The following is a 13,960-nucleotide window of genomic DNA, read 5'->3' as shown; positions in this document are numbered from 1 at the left end:
CACGGAATTACAGATCTTCTTTAAGCTACTTCTTCTATAGATGATGTCTCTCAGTCTCTATCTCTCTGCTTTATATCTTTCCTTTTCTTTATATATATATGTATAAATATATGCTGCACAATGCCACAATATCTCGTTCCTTACATTCATTCAACTACTGAATCCATGTGTCAGCAAAAAATTGGAAACAGGAGCAAAAAAGGGAAGTGAACTTTATTTCCTTTCTTCTTAATTGAATACGTTATCATCCTCTGCTGAGAAGGAAAACAAATAACAAGTACTCGAGAAATGTGTCCACACTTCAAATGAAAGATTTTCTCTTTATTAATTTGGCAATGAAGACTTTATGTGTTGAACAATTCATTAGTTGCATACGGCTATAAATACTTGCAAACACACATAGCATGCGAGACAAAATTTTCTCTATAGCATAATGTTGCTTATCTATTTTCTTCTCTTTCTTGCTTTTCATGTCCTCGAAGCCCATGCAGCAACCTGCAACTTTTTCAGTGATGGATGTTGGGTTTTTGATTCATCCTACCCACTCTACGACTCATCCGCATGTCCCTTCATACAGCGTGAGTTTGACTGCCAGAGAAATGGCCGGCCGGACCAGAAGTACCTCAGTTACCGGTGGCAACCTCAGGGCTGCCGGTTGGCAAGGTACACATATATGTTTGTACATGCATGGATCATAAATTAGTCCCAGCGACAAGAGAAATAGAGAATTAGGAGCTCATGAGGATACTATAATATTTCTCATACATTCGTATTTGAAATTTCTAACCGAATACATAATAAGATAACCACGGTGGAATGGAACACGTTTGTTCAAGTGCAGATTCGATGGCGGTGATTTCTTGCAGAAATTTGGGGGAAAAAGTATCATGATCGTAGGCGATTCTTTATCCCGAGATTTGTATCAGTCAATTCTATGTTTGCTACACTCATCGGTGCCCGGGATAAAGTATAATCGAACCAGAGTTGGCTCCATTTCCACCGTCACATTTTTGGTATAGTTAATCCGTCATATATTAAAAAAGTGTTTCAAAAAAATAAATAAACTTCTAAACTTCCCTGGATGCTAATTTTTTTTTTTTTTTAATGACATTATTAGGACTTTGGAGTAAAAGTGAAGTACGATTTGAATCCATTTTTGGTGGATTTGATAGCCACAGAGAATGGTACGTTGTTGATACTAGACTCAGTGGCTGAGAAAGCAAACCTATGGAGACAGAATGATGTGCTCATCTTCAACACCTACCAATGGTGGTATTACAGGGGAGCCAAACAACCGTTAGTAGTCTGATTCTCTTCCATCCCAATTGCACCTCTTTGATCACTCCATCTCTGAGAAGCTTTATGCATCTTAACCGGGTGAATTTTATAATTTCATTTTTAGGTGGCAATTTGTTAAAGTGGGAGACAAGATATCGAAAGACATCGACCGAAATATTGCCCTCAAGAGGGCACTTGGTACATGGGGTCAGTGGGTAGACAGCGACATGGATCCTGCTAAGACCAGGGTGTTCTTTCAACTGGTTTCTCCATCACATTACGAGTGAGTACCTTACTATATATCTATAGCTTATTATAACTTTTTCCACATAATCCTTTTGCATCCAAAATTTCAACTGTTATGTTCCGTAAATGTTAATTATCAATTTGTTTTTTTTTTTTTGGAACTATCTAAATCTACGCTACTACAGTCTAAATCCACAGCTCTAATACATTAATGACCTCTATCACGAGCATTGATAACTTGCAACGTAAGTATTAAAAGTTGCGTTGTATGCGCATTTAAGATGGAGGGGTGCGGATTTAGTCCCTCCCCTTTTTTTTTTTTAAATTCAGGATTGGACGCGATTTCAACTAGACCATGTAGCTGGTGGCTATTCATATTAGGCCATATTAATCTGTATTTGCGATTATGTTACAAAAATTCTACTTTTGAGAATGTCTTGGTGAATTTTTTTTGTGGGCTTATTTTGGCAACAAACAGTGGCAGGGATTGGAACCAACCCGAAGCGAGGAACTGTGCAGACCAAACGGAGCCAGTGCTAGGCTCCGTGTATCCGGGAGGCTTGCCGCCAGCTCGAGGGTTGCAGAAGGAAGCATTGAGCTTAATCAAGAAGCCGGTGACATTGTTGGACATAACACATCTTTCGCAGTTTCGCAAAGATGGACATCCTTCCATTTATGGGCAGGATGGAAGGAGTGGAATGGACTGCTTGCATTGGTGTGTAGGGGGTGTTCCTGATATTTGGAATGAAATCTTGTACAATCTTCTGTTCATCCCATGATTAGTTAATAATTCATTCGGAAAAAAAAAAATAACATCAAATTCTAAATGATATAAAATTCGGGCCATGAACCATTGAGAGAATCTGGAGCAGCAACCATATTTTATTGTCAAAACCATCAATTATGCAACTAATTATGAGCGTTAAATAGAAATAAACCAATTAATTTGTGTCAATTAAATAAACCAAAATGATTCGTACGTGTATATTTGGTTGAGTTGTTGTATGCAGGTCCAGCGATAGAAATAAGTTTTATGCAAATGCTGCAACTAGCAAATTAATTGGTAAGTAGTAATTGATTGATTTGGTTGCTCAGTACGAGCATTTTTTAGCAAAAAGGTGCACATATGAATTTTGTGAAAAAGTAAAATATTTTAGTTTAGATGTGACAAATAAAATTTACCGTTGGAATATATAGGAAGGACAATTGGTGCAATTTTCTATTGTGAATAATTGAAAGTTCATTGAATATACAGTGTTGGTCGAGTTTAACTTGATTAGTTGGCTAATCAAACTCGAACGAACTGCCACCAACTTAAACTTGATTTGAGTGTCAACTAATTTAGTTCACCTTTCAATCCTAATTGAGCATAAAGATTGTGAGTTTTAATGAGCTAAACTCGGGCCATTTGATTTTATACTAACCAAACTAAACTCAAACCGAACTTAAAAAGTTCGTCGAATATAGAGTACTGTTATTCAAGTTTAATTTGGTTAACTAGTGAATCAAGTTTAAACAAACTCTTGCTAAACTGAATTCAATTTCGAGTATCATATAGTTTAGTTTATGTTTCAGTTCTAACTGAACATAAAGATTGTGAGTTTTAATGAACCAACCTCTGATCAAACATCTAAAAACTCAAATAGACCGAATTCGTGTTGGACAAAGCTTGGCTTAAAAAGCCCTATAAACATTCCTAGATATATTTTCCTAACTAATTAAATACTACAACTTCATCACAAATATATTCTTCTTATTTTGGTAGTGAACTGTCCATCTGTTGAACAGTTAGTCGGGAATGCCATATCCACATACGCAGGTTAATTTGGTTCCGTCTCATGGGTCATGCTCCGCATTTTGTTTCGAATTTTCAGTTATTTTTGATCTTGGGTTTATCTGATACTCCCCCCCACGTCCGTTAATATAGTAACTGCCTATGATAGATACAACAATGTACTCTTTAATAAATTAGAGCATCAATTATCATATTCAGGTGATCAAATAAATGAACAGATACACCCTTTTAATTTCTTCTCTAAATTGCCTCGAAACCCATAACATTAGCTAGAAAAGTGTCGAGGCTGCATTAAATAATGGTCTTTATTTTGTTTGGAAAGTATTTAATGTCTTTGACACAAGTCTCCTTACAATAAGAAATGTAAAATAATTGCAAACCCAAAAGAAAATAAAACGAACAAATCCACGTTATCCACGACTAGAGATATAGAAACAAAAGCCAATATAGATATAGGAGAAAGAGAGGGATTGTTAGTTTCAACCATCACGATGAAACTTGTAATTCTGTATCTCCTCCTCCATCTTCTTCACATACACCAAGTCACAAGTGCAGAAAACTGCAACTTCTTCAATGGAAGTTGGGTGTTTGACTCATCATACCCACACTACAACTCAACTACATGTCCCTTTATAGAGCATGTATTCAACTGCCAAAGAAATGGCCGACCGGATGAGATGTACCTCAAATACCGGTGGCAACCGCAAGACTGTCAATTACAAAGGTACGAGTTTTATGTATAGGCAACATCAATTCATTCATCAGAGCGTATTGGTTCCTAACACTTTTGGATGATTGGAATGATTTTAACATTGCAATGCATGCACGATCGCATATGAAAGTACAATTGCAGTATTAATCATAGGCACTTGTATCGGTGTAATGAGTTCTCATTGCAAGAACATGGAATTGATAGAATATTAATTTCGATCGTTCTTACAATTTTTAATTAGCAACAATGTAGATGCTGATTCTAATACTACCGGCAATAAAGCCAAAATGGCACCTAGCTAAAAAGAAAACTTTTTTGGGTCGCGGCTACATGGACAACTAAGAAATTTAATCTCGAGCGAGGGAATTTGTTGTATAGAGTTTTTTATTTTGGAAGCTGAATTGGTGCATCCAGAAACCATATTACTGGTTCTTGAAAAAATGAGCTGTTGCATCTGTGATCTAACTGACAAGTTAGTATTGGAAGTGTGCTTGAATGTTCCTTTTCCTCCCCTTTTCAATTGGGATTTGCTGATGTCTTTTGAGTAACTAAGAGTATGATTTTTCCGTAAAATTTTGAGCTAATAGACCAGAATGTTCTTAGGGGGAAAAAAATCAAATTTTCGTTCTTTAACGTTGGGGTGATTGAGGAAACCTACTCCGAAAAAGACAATTCTATTCATGGGGAGCAAATTGTTCCACTGTGATTAATTTACTTAATTCGTGTCCTTTCCATTGACTGATTTTCTCGGCAACTTGTTAGGAATGATATCTTGAGTCTAATCAGCAATCTTGTGAACCAAAGAACACATTTTTTGTTTTGGAAATTTTCAACCAGAAAAATATTTTAGTCGTGGTCTAAAATGTGAAATTAATTCGATGCATTGCAGATTCTGTGGCTCGGACTTCTTGCTAAGATTCAAAGGGAAGAGCATCATGTTTGTGGGTGATTCTTTATCACGGAATCAATACCAGTCGTTATTATGCTTGTTGTACACATCAATGCCCGGAATCAAGTACAAAGAGATGAGATCAGGCGACATCTCCGTAGTACATTTTTTGGTGAGTAAGCTTATCCTGTAGCACAACTTGACTCGTTTATTTGTTGAATTAAATTATGAATAGAGAAATCAAACTCAGCACAAATTTTGGAAAAAAAAAAAAGGGAAAAAATTCAAGTTTATGAAATGATCAAGATAAGTCTATGAAATTAATTGTTCAACATTGCATTGAACTCCAATTGATTATGTTCTCCAAAGAAACGTTCAAGAGCAATGTTATCAAAATCGCGAATCGAATCATTCATAGGATCGTACAATTTGAAATTTTCTTTTCCCATTCTCGCAAATCCTCCTTTCCACTACGTGCTAAATTTCGGAACGAAGAACTTCTTCTGCCCATCAATTATCTTAACCTTTGCAGGATTATGAAGTTCAAGTAAAGCTTGATAGAAATCTGTTTTTGGTGGATGTGGCACGAGACAAGGACAAGATTGGTAGGGTATTAGTATTGGACTCAGTTGCCGGGAAAGCCCGTCATTGGCTGGTAAATGACGTGCTCGTCTTCAACACATTTGCTTGGTGGGGCAGAAGACGATCTAAGCAGCCGTTAGTACTGAAATCCCGTCTGTTAAATGATCTACCCATAACGCTTCTTAGCTTGAGCAAAATTAAATATTGTTTTCAACATTAATTGAACAGATTTTTTATGTGTAATCGCAGATGGGATTTCATTAAACTCGGAGATAAGATAATGAAAGACATGGACCGGCTAGCTGCTCTGGAGACGGGACTCACGACATGGGCTAGATGGGCGGATGCAGCTGTTAATCCTAATAAAACAAGGGTTTTCTTTCAAACCCTCTCTCCGGCGCATTACAAGTGAGTCTCCTAAAAGAAATTACTATATCTTTCTTGTGCCAAGAGAACTTTCATAATGAAAGTAGTACTAGATTAATGTTGCCATACTCATTTGATGTGTTACGAATGGGGTTTTTTTTTGTTAATCTGAATTACAAGTTTGATTATATCTTGTAATCATCCGTCAAAGCAGTGGCAGCGAATGGGACGAACCTCACACCAGAAACTGCGGTAGGGAGACGAAGCCGGTCCTTGGTTCGATATACCACGGAAATTTGCCGTGGGGTTTAGGTATACAGAAGAAAATATTAAGCAAGATCAAGAACCCCGCCTTCAAATTATTTGATATAACACACCTCTCGCAATTTCGCAAAGATGCACATCCATCTGCTTATGGCGAGTTTGGAAGAACTGGAATGGACTGCTTGCATTGGTGTGTAGCCGGAGTCACTGATGCCTGGAATGAGATTCTGTACAACATTTTTCTCTAGAACGATTCATGTCATAGCAAGACAAGTGATTGCCTTTAAATTTTGGACCTAGCTAATAAACTTATGTGTCTAGAATGCAACTATGATTACCAATTGAGAAATTTCCTCAATTGAGAAATTTGATAAAAACAAATAGTTTTGCGGTTTGGTTGAGGAATTGTTGCATATGTAAAGTATTTTAATAGACCAATGATCAATCAGTTGTTTGACAGGTGGCTGAATGATACCCAAAATTTGAAGTCATCTTTAATTAGCTACAGATAATCCTTCCCAGGTCCTCATTAATTGCTGGTTGAATTCATTACTGTGGTGAGGACATTAGGAAATTTAGTTAGAGTTGTTATGTCTAACATTAACTAGAAAACATGACATGTGATTGCATGCATCGAAATCTGATCGATAATTTAGTTTTTTGGAGTAAGTAATGCACCTAATGTTGATTGGGTGTATTTTGCACCTAATGTCGTGAATTAAAGTTGGTTTCTAAAATTTATCAGCAAACACCTCTTCGAAGCTCGAAGAATATCAGCAAACGGTGAATGCATATGCAGGAAACAGGCTTTTATGATCATGTTTGCCGGCCTCAAGTCATCTGCTCTGCTCGATGGTTGCCGGGGACCCAATGAATTTGCTGATATTATTTGTTTGGGAAGGATTTTCTTTGTATTCGTATTAATCTAATTAAGTAACCAGATTTTCAATGATCCCTAGAGTAGAAAGACAATGAATATCTAATGGTTTTGGTTACAAAAATCTTAGTCCTTGGTGCACATAAATTGAGTCAAAATTCTAACATTTAGTAACCAAATACAAAAACAGAGTCGGTGACTCTGTTTGGATCCCTCTGTTTTTTCAAAAATTAGTTTTTCAAATACTTTTTAAAAAGTAGTCTAAATTTTTTTTTATGTTTAAAAAATATCCCTATATATATTTTAAAAACTCTACTACTCTTAAATATTCCAAAATATTTTTTAAAAATATCCCAAAATATACTCTAAGAACTCTGCTACAGTAACATTTTTAAAAAATACCCCCAAAAACAACTAATTTTTTTCTGAGCATTTGCTCTTAGGATGACCGATGATTAGATGCCTAATAATGAAGAATTTTTCTAATGTGTACCTAATTATGCAGTCATTGTCACACTTAAATTACGCATAACTTACTATATTAACACATGCAATCATAATTAATGCACTCTCCTGTACTTAGACTTTTTTTTGAATTAATTATACTTTTCCAAAAAAAAAAATCGAATTACTGAAATAGTATTCACTAGGCATTCGTTAGTCAAACTGAACGAAAGACCAATCACCTCACCGAAAATGTTCATCTGGGTTCTCTTTCCATTGCTCAAATTATGTACAATTAGTTTTGATTAGTTTACGTAAAACAAAAAATGGCTACTAGTAAGTTCAAGAAATATCCTTTTCCCCGAAAAAAAAAAAAAAAAAAACAGTGATATCCTTTTCCTTTAATAGTTCTTTTTTTGGGGTGTTTGCTTTCATATTAAATACTTGGATGTTACATCCGCTGCTGCAATCATTAACAGTTTAGTAGCAGCAGAAATTGGCATCAAGTAATTGACGTTTGACATGCTTCCAAGAACTACCACTATCTGATCGCCCTACCTCTGATCTGCCTGCCGCTTCCGACTGTCTATTTGCTAACAATAGCTTCCTTGGTCTTTTACCTGTGTACCTGCATGGGAGAGAGGGAGTTAGTCATGCATTTTATTATTTTTATGCAATCAATTTTTTTTTTTTTTGAGTTATCCGAGAGAGAGAATATAATACGAGTTAAAGCAATAAATTTGATTTAAACCTGGTTTTAGCTTTACCATAATGTGATTTTAACCTGGTTTGTCAAAACAATGAATGGCATAAAAAAAAAAAAAAAGTTCAAATGCATCTATTAACAAATCTGTTGCCTACATAGGATAGGATTTATCATTGTCCGCTGTTGATTAACATATTAACTGGCTTCCTAAAATGCCTCCAAAAAACTGAGGTGGACCCTTAATTTGTTACCATATGATTCCCACCTCCCTCTAATCTCAGCCCCATCCCCTCCCCTCCCCTCCCGCGGTATTTGTTGTTGCCAACCAGGTATATATATATATATATACGTGAGGGAAATGGATAACATGAAAACCAGAAGGAAAGGAAAGAGGCTCGATCGAGGCCATTCCTTAAACGATTCTCTCTTGACCAACCGGCAAGAATTCTCGCCTTTTCTCCCCCCTCAGGGAAAGTAAACTGTGGGTTCACTCCATTCTTTAATTCAGCATGTTTTTCATCGTCTCTCTTCTTTTTCTTCCTCATCTTCTCCGAGCAAATGCAGAAAACTGCGACTTCTTCCAAGGAAGTTGGGTTTTCGATGAACCATATCCTACGTACAACTCCTCCATTTGTCCCTTCATAGAGAAAGAATTCAACTGCCTGAGAAATGGCCGGCCGGACCACCTCTACCTCAAATACCGGTGGCAACCTCAAGGCTGCGATTTAGCAAAGTATGTATCTTGTCCTTTACTGTGATTGGCTCATCCAATTTGTCCGCATTAATTAACCTGATAATATATGAACCATGAACAGTAGCAGCTTTATTTAAATTCAGGTGATGCATACAACTATAGTACGTATTACATGTACTAGATCAATGAGAAACTATGATTTGTCAATTGCGCGGCCGGCCCTGTAAAGTAGGCCAATTCCCACACACTAATCTCTTATTACAAAACTTCCTTTTACACCTTGCGTATGTAAATCATTTTCGAATTCTTATAATGAATGAATCCAAATGGGGCCTGAATTGTCTTTTCAAGGACAGTAATAAATTGCTAAATAATTCAGTAAATTCACTTGCTTTAATAATTTGGGAATAATCTTTCATTGCATAAGCCGTGTCGGATTAACGATTGAGTGCCATACGTAACTAATTATCTCCAGGTTATAAGTATTGACTCGTCATTGTACTTGGCTTTGTCATATTAAAGCTAGCTAGTTGTGGCGGTTGCTTGAGCATCTTTTTTTTCTTCTTTTGGAGCTAAATTCTTTGTTTGTGGAACTTATCCTAAAATGTGAATCGATCGAGTGGAAAAGGAATAGAAAATGAAATTCTTAGGGAAGATGAATTTCTCCTTTTGGACGTCTCAGCTTCAAAGATTGGCAAAAAAGCTACTTGCAGAAATGACCATGTGATCGATAGTTGGAAACTTGATGGAAAGGCTCCCATTTGATCAGTGAAGCTATATACCTAATCAAGAACAATTAACTCACTTCAAGTGAGATTAACACATAACCAACCTTAATTAATCAATCATGTAAATAAGATACTACTCTAGATTATATATTATGCTGAAACTAACACATATTGTTGGCTTCATCAGCAAAAGAAATGTAATGGAGACAAACTTCATTGTAATTTGCGGGACATAAGATTCCCAGACAAGGAATCTAAGATCCATACCAATGATTGCCACTATATATATCGTACCAAAAACAAAGATTGCTGCTTTTTTTTCTCAAAGAAGTTCACTAATGACTAAACTACATGTTCCAAAACAATAAAAATTCGTGCACCGTTCGGAATCAAAGCTGTTCTGTGAAAAAAAAAGAAGAAAAGAAAGGAAAATTAGATAAAGCTGTTCGTTGTTCAGAAGCCTACACACCTTAAAGACTTTGGTTTTCTTTTTCTTTTATAATTTTTTTTTTTTTTTTTGGTAAAGAACACCTTAAAGATTTGGTGGTATTGTCATTTGTTGCTTCATCATTTTTCTCTACAGTCTGACTCAACCATTTAAATGTTATTATGTTAATTAACTAACTTATTAACATATTCGATTGCCCATAATCCCTTTTCTCTCCTCGAGTGATTACCAGGGTATTTACTCCATCAACTCTTTATAATCTGCTACTCGAAAAACACTAAAACCCCAATTTATGAAAGCGTTGCTGGTCTCATGCAGATTTGACGGCCGTGCATTCTTGCAAAAGTTCAGAGGAAAGAGCATTTTGTTTGCAGGCGACTCTCTGACCCGTGATCAGTATATGTCCCTGGCCTGCTTGCTCTACACTAGCGTACCGGGAACAAATTACAACATGACAAGAGAAGGCCTAATCTCCACCTTGAAATTCTTGGTAAGCTTAATCTCTTGGCCTGCACTCCGCAAATGAATGTCATTATCCACTGATATAAACAAATGAATACAAGATTGAAAATCTGAATTGAAAATTAATTTTTGAAGTGTGGACCTCTAATTCTCCAACTAGTGGATAATGATTGGGAAAACAAAGATACAAGCAAGAAGCGTGTAACAACGAATCAACCAACCAAGTTGGCAAGTTGCTTCAAGCCAACTTTGTCCTGGTTAGGCGAAAATTGTTAAGGTGGTCCTCCTGCAGTCCCTTTCTTTTACTAGTGCAATCCTGCATCTGAAACTTTAGAGGCAGATTTTTCACCTAGCAAAAACTTTGATCTCTATTCTATGCTGAACAACCTGTAGCCAGCTTCGTGAAAATCAACAATGATAATGATCCCTTATCTAACATGATGGTCCAACAATAATCCAATCATCGCGCGTTGACATAATTTTATCCGATTTGACGACCAGTTTTAGATCGAATTGAAACTAACCAGACCTTGACCAGTTTTAGATCACCTGAACTGTACTAAAAAATTCAATCCAACTTCAGAAAGTACCTGTTCCTGCAACAACTTGAACTGCTAATTCTGCCGCATCAATTGTAATTTTCAATTGTATGTTGCCACAGGACTATGGACTCACACTGATCCTCGATAGAAATGCCTTTCTGGTGGATCTGGTGCCAGAAAAGATCGGTGTAGTTCTAAAACTAGATTCAGTTGCAGGAAGTGAAAAGCTATGGTCAGGTCATGACCTGCTTGCCTTCAATACATGGCATTGGTGGGGCTACAAAGGAGCTCAACAACCGTTAGTTCATGTCCCAACAATTTTGATAATCTTTCTTTCCATACCGTATTTGCGAGCCAAACTCAAGAATCCTTGAAGCAATTGAATTCTTGAATAACTGTTGAATGTGCAGGTGGAAATATATTCAGATAGGAACAAGGCTCTTGAAAGACATGGACCGGATGGTGGCTTTTGAGACCGCACTTGAGACATGGGCTAAATGGGTGGACACAAATGTAGATCCTGCTAAAACCACCGTTTTCTTTCTTGGAGTTTCCCCATCCCATTACAAGTAAGTGCTCCAAAATATCACTTCTCATTTTCGAGACGAATTATGGAGTATCGTATAGAACTTCCTTTGCTTGCGGGGGCCCCAACCAAAACAAAATGTCTTCTTTGTTGACATGATTAGATAATGCCTTTTAGTCACTGAATTATCTTAGATTTAACTCTCATGTCAAAAACCTGTCCAACTACCTACTGCCTAAACAACTTTCATGCAGACATATATCAACAAAGACAGTTGAAAAATTGAAAGGCCGTTCTTGTTTCTTCTTTAATTTGTCTAAAGTTAAATTTAAAAAAAAAAATCCTTAACAAATCCACTTTCTTTTTTTTGCTAGTTAACATAATTTAAGATCGAAAAAGAAAAGAACATAGAAACGCCTACTATAGGATACTCTATTTTTTACCATATTAATATTTTTTTGAATATCTTTTTATCTCACACATAAAAAGAAAAATACTATACTCTTATTCCGAAAAAAAGTCTTCTATCCACTGTAAAGTCCTCTATACAAAAAGGGGTAATTCCGAAAAAAAAAAAAAAGTGTGGAGAAGGGGGAGGAGGAGGAAGAAATTAAACCCAGAACTTCTAATTTTTTTGCATCTCAACATTAACCACTAAACAAAATTGATATTACTTTTGCCTTTTTCATAGTGAATGTTACATAACCTATAGTATGAATGTGTGCAATTACAATCCGATGCTGTATCTTTCTCTCTATGTCTTCCCCCATTTCACTTCATTCTTTAACTGGTGAACAACAGAGGGAGTGATTGGAACCAACCTCAAGTGAAAAACTGTGCTGGGCAAACTCGGCCTCTGCCCGGGCCAACATATCCAGGAGTGTTGCCACCAGCTTTAGCAGTGCAGAAGAAAGTATTGAGCGAGATGAGGGTTCCTGTGAAATTGCTGGATATAACCACCCTTTCTCAATTGCGTGTAGATGCACATCCCTCCTTTTATGGCGCTGCAACTGCTGCTGCTGACTGCACCCACTGGTGTATAGCTGGACTGCCTGATACCTGGAATCAATTATTATATAATCTTCTTTATTGATATACAGAACAAGAAAGCAAAAAAAAGATATCAGAATTAATCATGGGTTTCACACCAAATACTAGAAAACAATTAGTGTACAAAATTCTCCCACTTAGGCTGTTGGTGGGGTTAAAGAATCAAACATTGCCTCCTACCAGCCACTATTCGTGGCTTGCCACTTTAAGTGAAAGTGGCTTTCTCCGACGGTGGTTTCCGTTGGTTAGGTTTTCCTTCTTCTAGAATAGAATATTAGTAGATTATAGAAATGTTATCGTTGTGAACTGTACAAAATTCTCAACTTTGAAGAATTTTATTATCATACCGTACCATACAAAGGAACACTAGAGAGGCCCCGCTCATTCAAAATCAAATGTAATCCAAAGGAGTTGTTGATTTTTATTTTTATTTTTTGGTTTTGTATGTCAATTATATATGGAAAGATTTCCATGGTGATTCTCTTTAATTTTTAAAAAAAAATTTTGTCTTTCGCAATTCATGAACGGATTTGGTAATCAATGTCAGCAACTTAGGACCGGAGTTAGTGTTATACTTGTACAGCTTAAAATCATGAAATTTGAGAACTCTTTATTAAAAATAAATAAATAAACCTTACCACAAAAAATTTTTCAGAGCTAAATTTTGGAGACGAGCAATTGAGTACCGGACATTTGGTGCCCCTGCCCGCATTGGTACTACTTTCTTCTTTACTTTTACATTTTAATCACAGTTTTTTATTTTGCTGCCATAAAATGTTGCATAAATCTAAATTAGTTTTTTATTTTAACTAGCTAAGATTGCTTTCTAACTTCTTCCTAATATGGACTTAACATTTCTTTTAAAGTTACATATATACACCTTGAAATGAGAACTGAAGTTTGTTCACGGGTGTCCATCGGAGCATTCGTTAAGATATATTTTGGAAATGTAAGATTAATTAGAAAAAAATAAATAAATACAAGTAACGGAAGGTATGATTAAATAGAGAAAGTATATAAACGTATGGGAGGATAATAATTATTGATATGTGTAATATATATAGTAGATTAAGTGAATTTTAAATTTGTTAATAAGTGCCTTTAAAAAAAAACTTGTTTCTTTTTAAATTCATCTAAATTAAACAAAGATGTGTGTGGGAACAATCAATTATATTATTCATACTAAATCTAAATTGTGAGTTGCGGAACAATATTTAATTATTCACAGTAAATAATAGATTCTTTGTCTCCACCACAAATATACAATTTGTCTCTGTCAACCAAAACGATAAACTTGCCTTGTTTGAATTGCATTTTTCTGAATTTTTTGTAAAAAAATTATTGTAGCGAT

General features: G+C 35.9%; 3 protein-coding genes across 3 annotated transcripts; all 3 read left to right on the top strand.

The window, feature by feature from the left end:
• Positions 1-281: 281 nt before the first annotated feature.
• On the top strand, positions 282-2,350 carry LOC113687627 (protein trichome birefringence-like 41). The gene is made up of 5 exons (XM_027205194.2): positions 282-663; positions 842-1,013; positions 1,118-1,296; positions 1,403-1,561; positions 2,003-2,350. Exons 1-5 carry the CDS (start codon positions 434-436, stop codon positions 2,301-2,303), a joined length of 1,041 nt encoding a protein of 346 aa, XP_027060995.2. The 5' UTR covers positions 282-433; the 3' UTR covers positions 2,304-2,350.
• Positions 2,351-3,789: 1,439 nt separating this feature from the next.
• On the top strand, positions 3,790-6,630 carry LOC113687626 (protein trichome birefringence-like 41). Its single transcript, XM_027205193.2, has 5 exons — positions 3,790-4,043; positions 4,921-5,092; positions 5,453-5,637; positions 5,752-5,910; positions 6,083-6,630. The coding sequence occupies exons 1-5, from the start codon at positions 3,811-3,813 to the stop codon at positions 6,378-6,380; spliced, it is 1,047 nt and encodes a 348-aa protein (XP_027060994.2). The 5' UTR covers positions 3,790-3,810; the 3' UTR covers positions 6,381-6,630.
• A 1,835-nt stretch (positions 6,631-8,465) lies between these two features.
• Positions 8,466-13,039, top strand: LOC113688526 (protein trichome birefringence-like 41). The gene is made up of 5 exons (XM_072051224.1): positions 8,466-8,892; positions 10,348-10,519; positions 11,153-11,331; positions 11,444-11,602; positions 12,361-13,039. The coding sequence occupies exons 1-5, from the start codon at positions 8,669-8,671 to the stop codon at positions 12,650-12,652; spliced, it is 1,026 nt and encodes a 341-aa protein (XP_071907325.1). The 5' UTR covers positions 8,466-8,668; the 3' UTR covers positions 12,653-13,039.
• Positions 13,040-13,960: the final 921 nt, after the last annotated feature.

This window comes from Coffea arabica, chromosome 5c (assembly GCF_036785885.1).
Source record: "Coffea arabica cultivar ET-39 chromosome 5c, Coffea Arabica ET-39 HiFi, whole genome shotgun sequence".
NCBI lineage: Eukaryota > Viridiplantae > Streptophyta > Magnoliopsida > Gentianales > Rubiaceae > Coffea > Coffea arabica.
Note: the sequence above shows the minus strand (reverse complement) of the source record. Positions and strands in the feature narration are given on the sequence as shown.